A 14,008-nucleotide genomic window follows, 5' to 3' on the forward strand; every position below is an offset into this window, starting at 1 on the left:
ATTCCTGGCTATCTGCTCAGAAATAGCTCCTGGCAGGCACGGGGGACCATATGGGACACCGGGATTTGAACCAACCACCTTTGGTCCTGAATCGGCTGCTTGCAAGGCAAACGCCGCTGTGCTATCTCTCCGGGCCCAATGATTCTTAATGTTTAAATAATGTTGGTTTTATAATCTAGGCCCTTTCCCTTTTATATTTACAGGAGAGTGAATGCAAAGCATATAATCCTAGACCTTTTTGTAAAACATACACTATGGATAAACAGCCTCTGAATACTGGGGAACAGAAAGATATGACAGAATTCTTTACTGATCTAATTACCAAAATTGAGGAAATGTCTCCAGAACTGGTTAGTATCAGAAATTTGAAGTGTATTTGAAATTTCTACAAATTTGTCCAATTTTAAGTACTGACTAATGTTTGTATTTTTTAAAAGAAAAATACCGTCAAAAGTTTGTTTGGAGGTGTTATTACAAACAATGTTGTATCCTTGGTAAGTATTTTACCTATTTCTGAATTTTGTAAATCTCTTTTAGCTTACTATGTAGATATTAATTCTGGCTGTTCATTAACCAGGATTGTGAACATGTGAGTCAGACTGCTGAAGAATTTTATACTGTGAGGTGCCAAGTTGCTGATATGAAGAACATTTATGTAAGTGATGTATATATTTATTTTGGTTTTGGTGCTAGAGATTGACCTCAGCACCTCATTTGTGCAAAGCATACACCCTGAACTATATCCCCAGCTTATTGCATTATAGTCTGAGAGCATGTTGGGTTTTTTGTTTGTTTGTTTTTTTGGGTTTTGGTGGGTGTTTTTGTTTGGTTTGATTTCGATTTTGGGTCACACCCGGTGGTGCTCAGGGGTTACTCCTGGCTCTTCACTCAGAAATCACTCCTTGCAGGCTCAGGGGATCATATGGGATGCCAAGGATTGAACCCAGGTCTGTCCCGGGTTGACCTTATAAAAGCTAAATGCTATACTACTGTGCTATACCTGGCCCCTGAGAGCATGTTCTGCTTTTAACTATTTGTGTGTAGCAGATTTATGTTCATCATTATCTTTTACATTTTTGGTTTTTTCCTTCATGTTAAAGAATTAAAGATGAACTGAAAACCTTTTTTTGCTAAATTGAATTTTTGGTTCTGTTGGTTGGTTGATCATTTTTTTTGGCCAAACAAGGTGGTTTTTAAAAGTTAGTGGCTGCCTCCACACTAAGGAATCAATTCATGGCAGGCTGAGGATCATATGGGATGCCAGAATTGAACTCTGGTCTGTGTGCAGTGCTAGCACCTCACCCGCTGTACTATCTATCTCTCACCCTAAATTGAAATTTAAATACTTACTCTTTTGAAAAATTTAATAGCATTTATTGACTTGGGTTTTGGGCCACACCTGGCAGTGCTTTTTCCTCACTCTGTACTCAAGATCTCTTCTGGTGGGCTCAGAGGATCTTATAGAGTGTCAGGGATAAAACCTGAGTTAGCTGTGTAAGGCAAATGCCCCACCTGCTGTACTACTTCTTGGCCCCAAATTTAGTTACATTTATTTCTTGTCCATCTGAAGGGAAAATATTTGGGGAGACCTGCCAAATAATGTTCATTTTGCTTGAGATTCATACTGTCCTTAGCCAACTGAACCAAATCCAGCACTACTTTGGGGGGTAGATGCTTTCATATGCCAGAGACTGAACTTGGAGGTTACATATGTCAAACCTTTGTACTATTTTCCCAGTTTTAGGGAAAATATTTTCTCTTTACAAAAATGTACGGAATTCACTGTATGCTCTACCCAAATTAAGCTTATAGCCCATTTGTGTGTGTGTGTGTGTGTGTGTTTGTATTGCATACGGGCTTTATAGTGTGGTTGTATAAAAATGTCAGATTTGCATCACTTAAAAAAAGTTTGCCCATTTGTTTCGCTACTAAAAGTTGGTTTTATCCTTCATTCTGGTGATCCATTAACGATTTTACCTTCCCACCTTTCCTATTTCCTTTTAATGGTTCGTATGGCCTAAAAGTTTGATTAAGTTTATTTTATTTAGTTCACATAAGTAGTCTCTGTTTCATTATGAATTATAATGGTTAACTATCTTTGAGTTATTTCACTAGTCATAATACTCTCTACAGGAATCTCTTGATGAAGTCACCATTAAAGACACTTTAGAAGGTGACAACATGTATACATGTTCTCATTGTGGAAAGAAAGTACGAGCTGAAAAAAGGTACGCTTTTTAAAATGTAGTTTTTATTTAACATATTGCCAAATGAAAGTAAAACAAGAACTAACATTAAATTGTTATGGAAAGTAAGATTTAGATCAGCATCTTGAAACTCATTTATATACAGCAGCTTTTCATTTAGTTCTCCACACATAATATTTCTGTTACTCAGTTTACTTTAAATTACCATGTGTTTTCAGACTTTTTTTCCTTTCAGTTAAATATTTACTTAGGCATTTTTGATTAGCATTCTGCTAATATACTCAGTGGAGCATGACGATCTTACTCATAAACTAAAGACATTCTCTCGATCTCCTAAAAGGATCTTTTTGTTTGTGTTGTTTGGGGATGGGGTGTTGTTACACTGGTTATTAAATTTTAGTGCTTCGCACGTGTAAGATCTGTATCACTGGGCCCGGAGAGATAGCACAGTGGCGTTTGCCTTGCAAGCAGCCAATCCAGGACCAAAGGTGGTTGGTTCGAATCCCGGTGTCCCATATGGTCCCCCGTGCCTGCCAGGAGCTATTTCTGAGCAGACAGCCAGGAGTAACCCCTGAGCACCACCGGGTGTGGCCCAAAAACCAAAAAAAAAAAAAAAAAAAGATCAGTATCACTGACCTGTATACCTTTGCTCCTGAGGTTTTGTATCAACCATAAAATAACCAATTTAAAACAGAATAGTTGGGTAGAGTTATTTTATTTCTTTAGGTAAATATTAATTAGCTTATAGAAATTAAATCCAAAAGCATATTCTGCAGTTAGTTACTAGAAACAAAAACAGAAACTTTGTTATGCAGGAATTACAGACCAACCTGCATTATATATTATTATATAATATATATTATATAACATAATATTATATATTATCTATTCATAGTAATTTATTACAATAAAACTTTTTGGTTGTTACCTTTGACCCTGCCTAGCAAGGTTAGCTTACAAAAATTAAGACTAACTCTCCCAGTGGCAAACCAACCCACGCATCCTTCAAGCAAGGGGATAGATAGACTGACCGTTTTCTGCTTTACCATCTTGGCCCTCTAGACATATGAGTCATTGCTTACAGTAGCAGGTACATTAAGAGAAAAGACCTTGGGGCTGGCGAGGTGGCGCTAGAGGTAAGGTGTCTGCCTTGCAAGCACTAGCCAAGGAAAGATCGCGACCTTGGTTCGATCCCCCCCAAGCCAGGGGCAATTTCTGAGTGCTTAGCCAGAAGTAATCCCTGAGCATCAAACAGGTGTGGCCCGAAAAACCAAAGAGAGAGGGAGGGAGGGAGGGAGGGAGGGAGGGAGGGAGGGAGGGAGGGAGGGAGGGAGGGAAAGAGAGAAAAGAAAGAAAAAAAAGACCTTACTGGAGTACTTATGCTGTGGTCATAGGGTGATAATCAGCAAGCACCTTTAATATACAGCACTGAAGTCAGGATGATCTCTTAATCTATTCTGGCAGTATGTGTCCTACCTGACACAGCAGCATTTGCCTTGCAAGCAGCCGATCCAGAACCAAAGGTGGTTGGTTCAAATCCCGGTGTCCCATATGGTCCCCCGTGCCTGCCAGGAGCTATTTCTGAACAGACAGCCAGGAGTAACCCCTGAGCACCGCCGGGTGTGGCCCAAAAAAAACCAAAAAGGAAAAAAAAAAAGAAAATTTCCCACAAATGCTTATAGAAAAATGCAGTGATACAACAGTTTAACATTTGCAATTGGGATTGTCTGCATAACTGTATGAAGCCACCAGAACATCTGCCTGAAAAATTTGTAACTATGAAGAGACCTAAGATATAGAGGAAAAGTGACCAAACTTGGAAAGAAAATTTCTTTGTTTTTTTGTTTTGTTTTCTTTTTGTTTTTTGTTTGTTCGTATGTTCGGGGCCACGCCTTGAGGCACTCGGGCCACTCATGACTCTGTACTCATATCACTCTTGATACTTCGTGTGACCATGAGGGATGCCAGGAATTGAACCTGGGTCCCTTCCTGGTCGGCAGCTTACAAGGCAAACTTACTACTGCTGTGCTATCTCTCACCCCTTTTCTTTGTTTTTATGTCTATTATTTTGTTAAAGAATGTTATCTACCACTGTAACATCATCTCTTCTGATATCTAAGTCCCAAATCATGTTGGCTTTACTGTGCTCTCCCAGCTGTCTTATATATGGGCTTGATAGGTGTATGCTTATCTCTAGATCTTTTATCTTTTACTTTTTGACTTAATGTCAGCTACCAATGTCCACAATTCCTTTAGCTATTCTTTTTTTTTTTTTTTTTTTTTTTTGGTTTTTGGGCCACACCCGATAACGCTCAGGGGTTACTCCTGGCTATGTGCTCAGAAGTTGCTCCTGGCTTGGGGGACCATATGGGACACCGGGGGATCGAACCGCGGTCAATCCAAGGCTAGCACAGGCAAAGCAGGCACCTTACCTTTAGCGCCACCGCCCGGCCCTCCTTTAGCTATTCTTAAGTCTGATGATACAGCATTCTGCATACTCTGAGGCATCATCTGACTTCTTTATATTTCTGTAACCTCATCTTTTGTTAATCTCCCAGTTAGTAAAGATGATCTGGGGCGGGGGGCTCACCCGGTGATTTTCAGAACATATACTTGGCTCTGCACTCAAGGTTCACTTCTAGTGGGACTTGAAGTACCATATTAGGGTGTTAGAAATCAAACATGGATTGGCTGCATACAAGTGCTTTGACTTCTATACTATCATTCCCGCTCCAATAAGAATGAATTTTTTAGACTTATCTCTTAGTAAACTCTCTACATTCTTAAGCCTTTTTGTTTTCTCACCTCTAGATTTTTGGTTTTGAGTTTTGAATTTTTTTTATTTTATTTTATTTTTTTTTGGTTTTGGGGCCACACCCGGCGATGCTCAAGGGTTACTCCTGGCTGTCTGCTCAGAATAGCTCCTGGCAGGCATGGGGGACCATATGGGACACCGGGATTCGAACCAACCACCTTTGGTCCAGGATCGGCTGCTTACAAGGCAAACTCCCTGTTGTGCTATCTCTCCGGGCCCCGAGTTTTGAATTATTTTTCTTCCCTTTTTTGTTGTGGAGAGTTGTAAGTTTATTTGGGTTACGTACAAAATTACTCAGGAATCATTTCTGATGGTGCTTGGAAAATTGCATACTAGGGTCAAAGCCCAGGACAGCCACATGCATTACAAGCACACTAACTGCTGTTCTCTCTGGCCCTGTTCTTTCTGGTCTCTTGGTTTAAACAAAGGACTCTCTTGAATTTTACAAATAGTAAATATTTCCTGATGTTGACAATTTTATAAATTCTAGTTTATATATATTTTGTTTGCCAAAAACTTAGTTTCTAAAACATCAACTAGAGTTATGGCATATCAAAAACTTTATATAGACAGTTGACATGCTTCTTGTTGCTATCGTTGTTGTGATGTCAGGTAACACTAGTATGATTGCTATTTGCCAAGCAAAATTTTGAAAGTTTAGGAAATTGGCACATACATATATTTTCCTTTTATAAATCATGTATTAAATTAGAAAAGATTAGATAAGTGTTTATGATTAATCCTCTGGTAAATAATTAAACCAGTATTTATAGTTCTAATTCAGAAAAATACTTTATTAAATAATATTTTTAAGACAGAGTGGAAATGGCCTAAAAGGTAAGGCGGCTGACTTGTATACGGTGGACCCAAACAGACCTCAGTTCGAATCCTAACGTCCCCTATGGTCCCTCAGCCTGCCAGGAGCCACTTCTGAATGCAGAACCAGGAGGAACCCCTGAGCACCGCCCACTGTGACCCCTAAACAAACAAGCAAAAAAGGACAGAAAAAAAACACTCTCCCTTTAGGGGCCGAAGCATGGAGGTAGCGCCTTTGCCTTGCATGCAGAAGGACGGTGATTCAAATCGCGGCATCCCATATGGTCCCCCAAGCCTTCCAGGAGCGATTTCTGAGCCTAGAGCCAGGAGTAACCCCTGAGCGCTGCCGGGTGTGAAACAAAAAAATGCATATATATATTTTAAGACAGAATAGAAAACTTATTAAATAAAACTCCTTTTACCTTTGAAGTATGTTATAATTGCTTTTATCTTTTGTATTTTTATTATGGTATTTACCAGAGCCTGTTGTTATTTTATTTACCTAGATACAATAAATGTCATGTAAGGGAACTATATTCACAAATTTCGTAAGAATGTTTCTTATTCTAAGTTGAATATTAATGAGTATAATGTAAATGAAACTGCTAAAGTACTTTAAAAGACAAATTTAAACAAAAGATTTTCTGATTTGTTTTGTCTTTCAGGGCCTGTTTTAAGAAATTGCCTCGCATTCTTAGTTTTAATACTATGAGGTATACTTTTAATATGGTCACAATGATGAAAGAAAAAGTGAACACACACTTTTCTTTCCCATTACGTTTGGATATGACACCCTATACAGAAGATTTTCTTATGGGAAAAAATGATAGGAAAGAAGGTAATTTTTATCTCTTTTAATTTATGTCTTGAAAACAAGGTAATCTTAATTATAAGTTATAATCAACTTCACATATAGTGAATTTAAATTTTAAAGAATGTGGAGTTTTTGTTGCTTTATTTTTTATTTTGGAAGTCATATACAATGGTATTGAGGGTCTGTTCCCTGCAGTTTGCCCAAGACTTTCTCTATAATGTAATACTGTATATCAAACCTGGGTTTTGTACATACAAAGTATTTGTTCTAGTTCAAAGGTAGCATATTCAGCCAATTATTCAGTAAATACTTTATTTTTACTATAAGGTAATTTTTGTAGGTATTTAGAAATATAATGATGAACAAGATTAAAATTTTTCTTGACTTCTGTAACTTAAGTAATGGAAACTTTTATATTGGACATGAAATTACGATGAGCTGTTCAATAGCTGTTTAAACGTTTACATACTTAAAAGTATAAGGGTATGGGGCACCATACAAAGGTGACTTTTAAGCTGAATTTAAGGGGGCTGGAACGGTGGTATTACTCATAAGGTGTCTGCCTTGCAGCCGCTAGCTTAGGACAGACTGTGGTACGATCCTCCGGTGCCCCATATGGTCCCTTAAGCCAGGAGCAATTTCTGAGCACATAGCCAGGAGTAACCCCTGAGCGTCACCGGGTGTGGCCCAAAAACCAAAGGGGAAAAAAAATGAGTTTAAGCTAGATTAATAAAAAGCAGTAAGTAAAACCTGAGCAGGTAAAGTGCTTGGTTTGCATGAGCCTACATGGGTTTGACCCCTGCATCCTCTATGGTTCCCCAAGTCTCCAGGAATGATTCCTGAGTGCAGAGCCAGCAACTGAAACATTTTTTTTTTTTTTTTTTGGTTTTTTTGGGGACACTCCCGGCAGTACTCGGGTTATTCCTGGCTCTGCACTCAGAAGTTATTTCTGGCAGGCTCAGGACACCATATGGGATGCCAAGGATCTAACCTGGTTGACTGCATGCAAGGCAAATGCCCTACCTGCTGAGCTGATGATCTGGTCCCAACACATTTGAGCATTCTATAAATTTTCTCTTATAATTTACTTGTTATCTTTTACATTATATGAGAATGGGATAGATAGATATGTTTATTTTCAGTCACAATGAAACTTATTTTCAGTAGTATTTTCTGTTAATTAAAGGCAAGCCCATGCCTTTTTAGGTCTTATACTTGTCTTCATCTAATCAACTTCAATGAAGTTTATTTTGTACTGTTTGACAATGAATGCCCTACTTAAACAAAAAGACATAATATTGATGTATTGAGTATTATATATATTATATTTAAGTTTTCATAATTTCATGTTACATGTGAGGGTTCTTTCAGTGAATGGTTTGTATCAGTGTTCCTTAGAATATGAGGCTCTTGAATCTGAAGTATAGAGTTAAGACATTTATGTTTTGTGTGTCTGGCTTTGATTTAATCAAAAGACATGAAATGTTCCACTCCCTCAAGAGTTACTGGTACTGATCTGGTTTCCCCAAGTATCCTATCCTTAGGACCTCCATTAAACTGGCCCAGCTGGCAGAAAATCACTGGTAGGGGCCTTCTGAGTACTTCTTGGGATGCCCCACTGCCCTCCCCCACGAATCTTAAGCTACGGATGATGATTGTCTAGCAGATATAGTTTTGTTGTACTTATTTTAATAATTAAGTATATTTGCCTGTTTTGGTAATTAAAGTATTGTGTAAAGTCATTGTAATATGCACTATATTTTTAAAATTACCGTTATTTATGTAAACTATTTCAGGTTTTAAGGAAGTGAATGATCATTCAAAAGACACGGAGAGCTACGAGTATGACTTGATAGGAGTGACTGTTCACACAGGAACAGCTGATGGTGGGCATTACTATAGTTTCATCAGAGATATAGTCAATCCACATGCTTATAAAAATAATAAATGGTGAGTTTGTGTATGGTTTATGTAGATTTCATTATCTTTTGTATTTATAAACTATAAGGCATATCTTTTGGCATGTTTTTTATTCTAGTTTTATGAATATTTTCTACAAGTTGTGAAAGGAGACAAACCTTTTTTTTTCCCCCAAGAAAGTGATTTAGAGAGCCAGAGAGGTAGCATGGAGGTAGGGCATTTGCTTTGCATGCAGAAGGATGTTGGTTCGAATCCAGATATCCCATATGGTCCCCTCAGTGTGGCAGGAGTGATTTCTGAGCTTAAAGCGAGGAGTAACCTCTAAGCGCTGCCGGGTGTGACCCCAAAAAAACAAAAACAAAAGAAAAAGTTGCTTGATGTCATAAGTCAATTATTTTAAAACTTAATTCATCCCTGGACTCTTCAGGATTCAATAAATGATCTCAGAAAAATGGTTGCACACAGATTAACACACATAGACCACCTTGCATCTTACAAATCTTAGCAATTTAATTTTATCCAAGAGCAGTTTATATTTACTGAGTGGCACAGAAATCTTTTAGCCAGTAGAAATTATCTTGACCTTGGGACCAGAGCGATAGCACAGCACTGTAGGGAGTTTGCCTTGCACGCCATCTCCTGTGATCCCTCGCCAGGAGCGATTTCTGAGTGCATAGCCAGGAGTAACCCCTGAGCATCGCTGGGGTGTCCCCCCCCCAAAAAAAAAGAAAAAAATTATCTTGACCTAAATTTTCACTTTATCATGTCCCTCTAAATTAGAGTCTTTGTATCATCTTTTTAATAATGGTTAAAAGTTATTAAACCATTTTTTGTTAGATAGTCTTCACATAGAAACATGATTGGAGGTATTTGAAATGTTGGGGTTATTACTTTGAGCAAAATATACATTGATTAATTGATCTTCATTTAGCAGAATTGTAATAATAAACTATTTTTCTCTTTTTTGTTGTTTTGGTCTATTTGCATATTTTATGAGCATGTTTTAAATGTTTTTATCCTAAATTTTGAAGTGAAATGTTGAAGTTCTCCCATCTTTCTAGTTTTTGCTAATATTTTTACTTGTTACACAAATCTTATATTTCTAATTTATAAATGTGTACCAGATTTTAGGGGTTTTGAATACATTATTTTATATTCCAAATTCTACTAGATTAGAGTTGTTTAAACCAGAGTTTAGTTAGAACTTACCTCATTATAGTTTGACCATTATTTTTGTAACATTTTCTAAAATAGGCATAATACAGAAGTATTTAGTACTTAATCAACATTATATACTTTATTTTAGGTATCTTTTTAATGATGCTGAAGTAAAGCCTTTTGATTCTGCTCAACTTGCATCTGAATGTTTTGGTGGAGAGATGACAGTAAGTTTTATTCAGAAATTATAAATGATTGTGACACTTAAAATGCTTGATAGTTTCAAAATCTAACAGTCATTTAAGCACTGTAAATTTAAATTTTATTCACTTATTAGAAGTCTAATATGTCTGGAGTATATACCAGACATTGGTAATATTTTTTAATTATTTCTGCTTTCAACTGATAGGAAGATCTGATTCAAAAAAGACATGTAATTGAAAAATTAATAGCATAGGAATTAGGGGCTGGGGAGATAGCACAGTGACAGGGCATTTGTCTTGCACATAGCCGATCCAGGACAGATGGTGGTTCAAATCCTGGCATCCCAGATGGTTACACATGCCTGCCAGGAGCGATTTTTTTTGGGGAGGGAGGCGGTTCGGGCCACACCCAATGATGCTCAGGGGTTACTCCTGACTAAGTGCTCAGAAATCGCCCCTGGCTTGGGGGGACCATATGGGACGCCAGGGGATCGAACCACTGTCGCGATCTTCCCTTGGCTAGCGCTTGCAAGGCAGACACCTTACCTCTAGCACCACCTCGCCGGCCCCCCAGGAGCGATTTTTGAGCGCAGAGCCAGGAGTAACTGCTGAGTACCACTGGGTGTGACCCAGAAACAAACAAAAAATAGCATAGGAATTAAATATTTTGCCATGAGATAATCATTGAATAAGTTAACTTTAAGTTCAGTGCTGTCAGAGTTAGGCAAAAAAATTCATGTTGACTCAATGTGAAAAAAATTTTTAATATTTTTATTTAAACACCTTGATTACAAACATGATTGTGATTAGGTTTCAGTCATGTAAAGAACACCCCCCTTCACCAGTGCAGCATTCTCATCCCCAATGTCCAAAATTTTCCTCCTCCCCACCCCCACCTGTACTCTAGTCAGGCTTCTCAGTTCCCTCATTCATAATGTGAAAATTTTTTGACAAGGAAATAGCTAAAGAGGAACTGGTAAGAATTGTTACCTTTGTAGTTTTTCATAGCAGTACTATCAACTTGGTTGTTACTAATATTAGAAAACAAAAAATATCTTAATCTGTTGCATAATAATATATAGGGACACTTTTGTAGGAATTTTCACTTCTGTATTGGCAGTTTTACCTAGTACTTATTTTATTAAATATTTCTGAAAACCTTGATAATATTCTTTTATTTGAACCTCATTTAACATATAAGCCGAGATGAATATTTTTGGACTTCTGCTCATTATATAACAGCTATTACATTCTTGATTTTATTTTATTCCCTCCTATATTTTAGTGTAGTAATATGGCTTATATACCCTTGATTGTGACACTTTGCAGAGTCACTTGTCTGGTTCTGCTACTTGCATGACTATGTTGCTACTGATAGTCATGCATTTGTTGGAGATGGTGTTTGTACACATTCCAGTATATTTGCCGGTGGTTGATGTGTAACATACACATGTGCTCACCTGGGATTGCATTCCTGACCACACTGCTCACACATCTGTAGCTCTAATGCTCTAACCCATCTGCTTGTACACCAGAGATTAGGATACCTGGAACCACAGATGTCAGAGCCACCAGGACTGTGGTTAAAAACATGGATAGCAGGGGCCAGAGCAATAGTACAATGGGTAGGGTATTTGCCTTGCACATAGCCAACACAAGACGGACTGAGATTCATTCCCTTCATCCCATGTGGACTCCTGAGCCTGCCAGGAGTTATTTCTCAGCACTGAGCCAGGAGTAATCCTTGAGCACTGCCAGGTATGGCCCAGAAACAAAAAACATTGGTAGCTGGGTAGCGTTAGTAGGTGGGGTATTTGCCTTGCACATAGCTTACCTGGGTTCAATCCCCAGCATCCCATATGGTCCCCCAAGCCTGCAGGAATGATTTCTGATTGTAGAGCCAGGACTAATCTCTGAGTACTTCAGGGTGTGGCCAAAAACGAAACAAAACATGGGTAGCATCATGAATTGAACTTCACTTTTTACAATTATCAAGAAGGTACGTTTTTGTCATTGTGGCTTCCCCCCAGGCCTGATAGAGATAGATATACTTGTCTATATTCACACATTCTCTTTTGGAGATTTGTACAGATCAGCTCTTCCTGCGCGCTATGTGTACTCTTAATTTATCCCTTGGAGAAACCCATATTTTATCTTGAACCACCTACCTGTCTCTAGCTTGTATGCTTACACATACCTAGGAAAAACTTATTTACTTTTTGCTAGGATTAAAAAAAAAGATGTGGAGTTTGTTTTTTTTTTGGGGGGGGTTGTATTTGTTGTTGGGCTATATCAGGTCGGGTCCATATAAGGTGCTGGGTATTGAACTACTACTCCAGCCCCCCTTCCCAATGTTTTGAGTAGTCTGGGATATAGTATCGGTGATACAATGCATTATTTTTATTATGAAGCCTTAGATTTCATTGACATGTCTCCAGACATTTACCTCTACCCCACCCACATTACAATCTTTGTTTACAAAAAAAAAGATTTTTAATAATTGTAATACTAATGGAAAACTACAGTTATTATATAAAGTGTAAAGTTGCTATTATTTTTAGCATTGTTTTTAGTAAAGTAAAATAGTTTTAGAGAAATATAAGGAAAGAAAGTGCAAGTATACAAGCTAGAGAGACAGGTAGGTGTTCAAGATAGAATATGGCCTTCTCCAAGTAATAAATAATTGAGAATACACATAGCGTGCAGGAAGAGCTGATTTGTACACATCTCGGGTTGAGTTACGAACAAATCTTCAAAAAAGAATGTATGAAGTGATTATTTGTAAAGATGACAAGTGTATCTTGTTTTTAAAGAAGAAAAATTTACTTTTTTGAAACAGACCAAGACCTATGATTCGGTGACTGATAAATTTATGGATTTCTCCTTTGAAAAGGTAACCATTTCACTTATAAATTTATATTTTCTGTCGTGTTTTCCACTTTCTCAAAATAAAATAAAAGTACTTTCTTTTTTTTTTTTTTTTTTACCTTTTTAAGACACACAGTGCATATATGCTGTTTTACAAGCGCATGGAACCAGAGGAAGAAAATGGCAAAGAATACAAATTTGATGTTTCATCTGAGTTACTAGAGGTATAAGTTAAAATAATTTTAGCAACTATTTAAAAAATGTGTTAAATATTTATGCAAATGATAGTACTCTAAGACTTAACTTTGGCAACATTATCTAGATACTTGACAAATAATCTTGATTATACTGAAATGACAGGCAAATTTAAGGTGAATGAGATTACAAGGCGTTCAGATTAATGAGTGTAATGTTAACAAAGAATACAATGGTTGTGGAGATAGTGTAGGAGTTAAAGTACTTGTCTTGCACACTTTTAATTTCCACATTAGATCCCCAACACTATATATGGTCCCCTGAGCCCAGAGGCAAGAATAAACCCTGAGCACTAGAGTGTAACTCAAAAACAAAAAAGCACTAATTGATGGAATTAGGGCAAGTTCACAGGCATTTTGTGTTATTGCTAATTACCGTTGCTGCTGCTTGAATTGAGATATATGCAGAAGTTCCTTTCTTTAGGCTTCATGCTACAAAAAAGTATATACTCTAAATGCATTTAAAATGTATTTTAGAGGCCGGAGCAGTGGCTCAAGCGGTAGAGCATTTGCCTTACACACACAAACATAGCTCGTACCCAGTTTGATCTCCCGATGTTCCATATAGTCCCTCAAGCCTGGAGCAATTTCTGAGGGCATAGCCAGGAGTAACCCCTGAGCATCACCGGGTATTGCCCAAAAGCAAAAAAAAATTTATTTTATATTAAAAGACATAAGTTTGGGTGCTGGAGTGGATAGGGTAGCTGACCTGGGTTTGATTCCCAGTATCGTACAGGGTTCTCCATATCCTGCCAAGAGTGATTCCTGAGTGCAGAGTTAGGGGAGACCCCAAACACTGCTGGGTGTGACTAAAAAGCTTTAAAAAAAAAAAAACAGCAAAAGTTTGTAGTACTTCTTTTTGTTTATTTTGTTTCACTCTTAGAAAGTGTTAACATTATTTTAGGGGCCGGCGAGTTGGTGCTAGAGTAAGGTGTCTGCCTTGGAAGCGCTAG

The 14,008-nt window shown here is 37.6% G+C and overlaps 1 protein-coding gene across 1 annotated transcript in view; it reads left to right on the top strand.

Moving 5' to 3' along the window:
* USP34 (ubiquitin specific peptidase 34) overlaps nucleotides 1–14,008 on the top strand; it is a 265,701-nt gene that overhangs the window by 174,136 nt on the left and 77,557 nt on the right. Inside the window, exons 45-53 of the mRNA XM_049784720.1 lie at nucleotides 204–350; nucleotides 438–494; nucleotides 578–655; nucleotides 2,134–2,228; nucleotides 6,504–6,676; nucleotides 8,449–8,602; nucleotides 9,879–9,957; nucleotides 12,773–12,826; nucleotides 12,930–13,025. Coding sequence (XP_049640677.1) covers nucleotides 204–350; nucleotides 438–494; nucleotides 578–655; nucleotides 2,134–2,228; nucleotides 6,504–6,676; nucleotides 8,449–8,602; nucleotides 9,879–9,957; nucleotides 12,773–12,826; nucleotides 12,930–13,025 — 933 coding nt within the window. The remainder of the gene's footprint in view (nucleotides 1–203; nucleotides 351–437; nucleotides 495–577; nucleotides 656–2,133; nucleotides 2,229–6,503; nucleotides 6,677–8,448; nucleotides 8,603–9,878; nucleotides 9,958–12,772; nucleotides 12,827–12,929; nucleotides 13,026–14,008) is intronic.

Source organism: Suncus etruscus, chromosome 12 (assembly GCF_024139225.1).
Source record: "Suncus etruscus isolate mSunEtr1 chromosome 12, mSunEtr1.pri.cur, whole genome shotgun sequence".
Classification (NCBI taxonomy): domain Eukaryota; kingdom Metazoa; phylum Chordata; class Mammalia; order Eulipotyphla; family Soricidae; genus Suncus; species Suncus etruscus.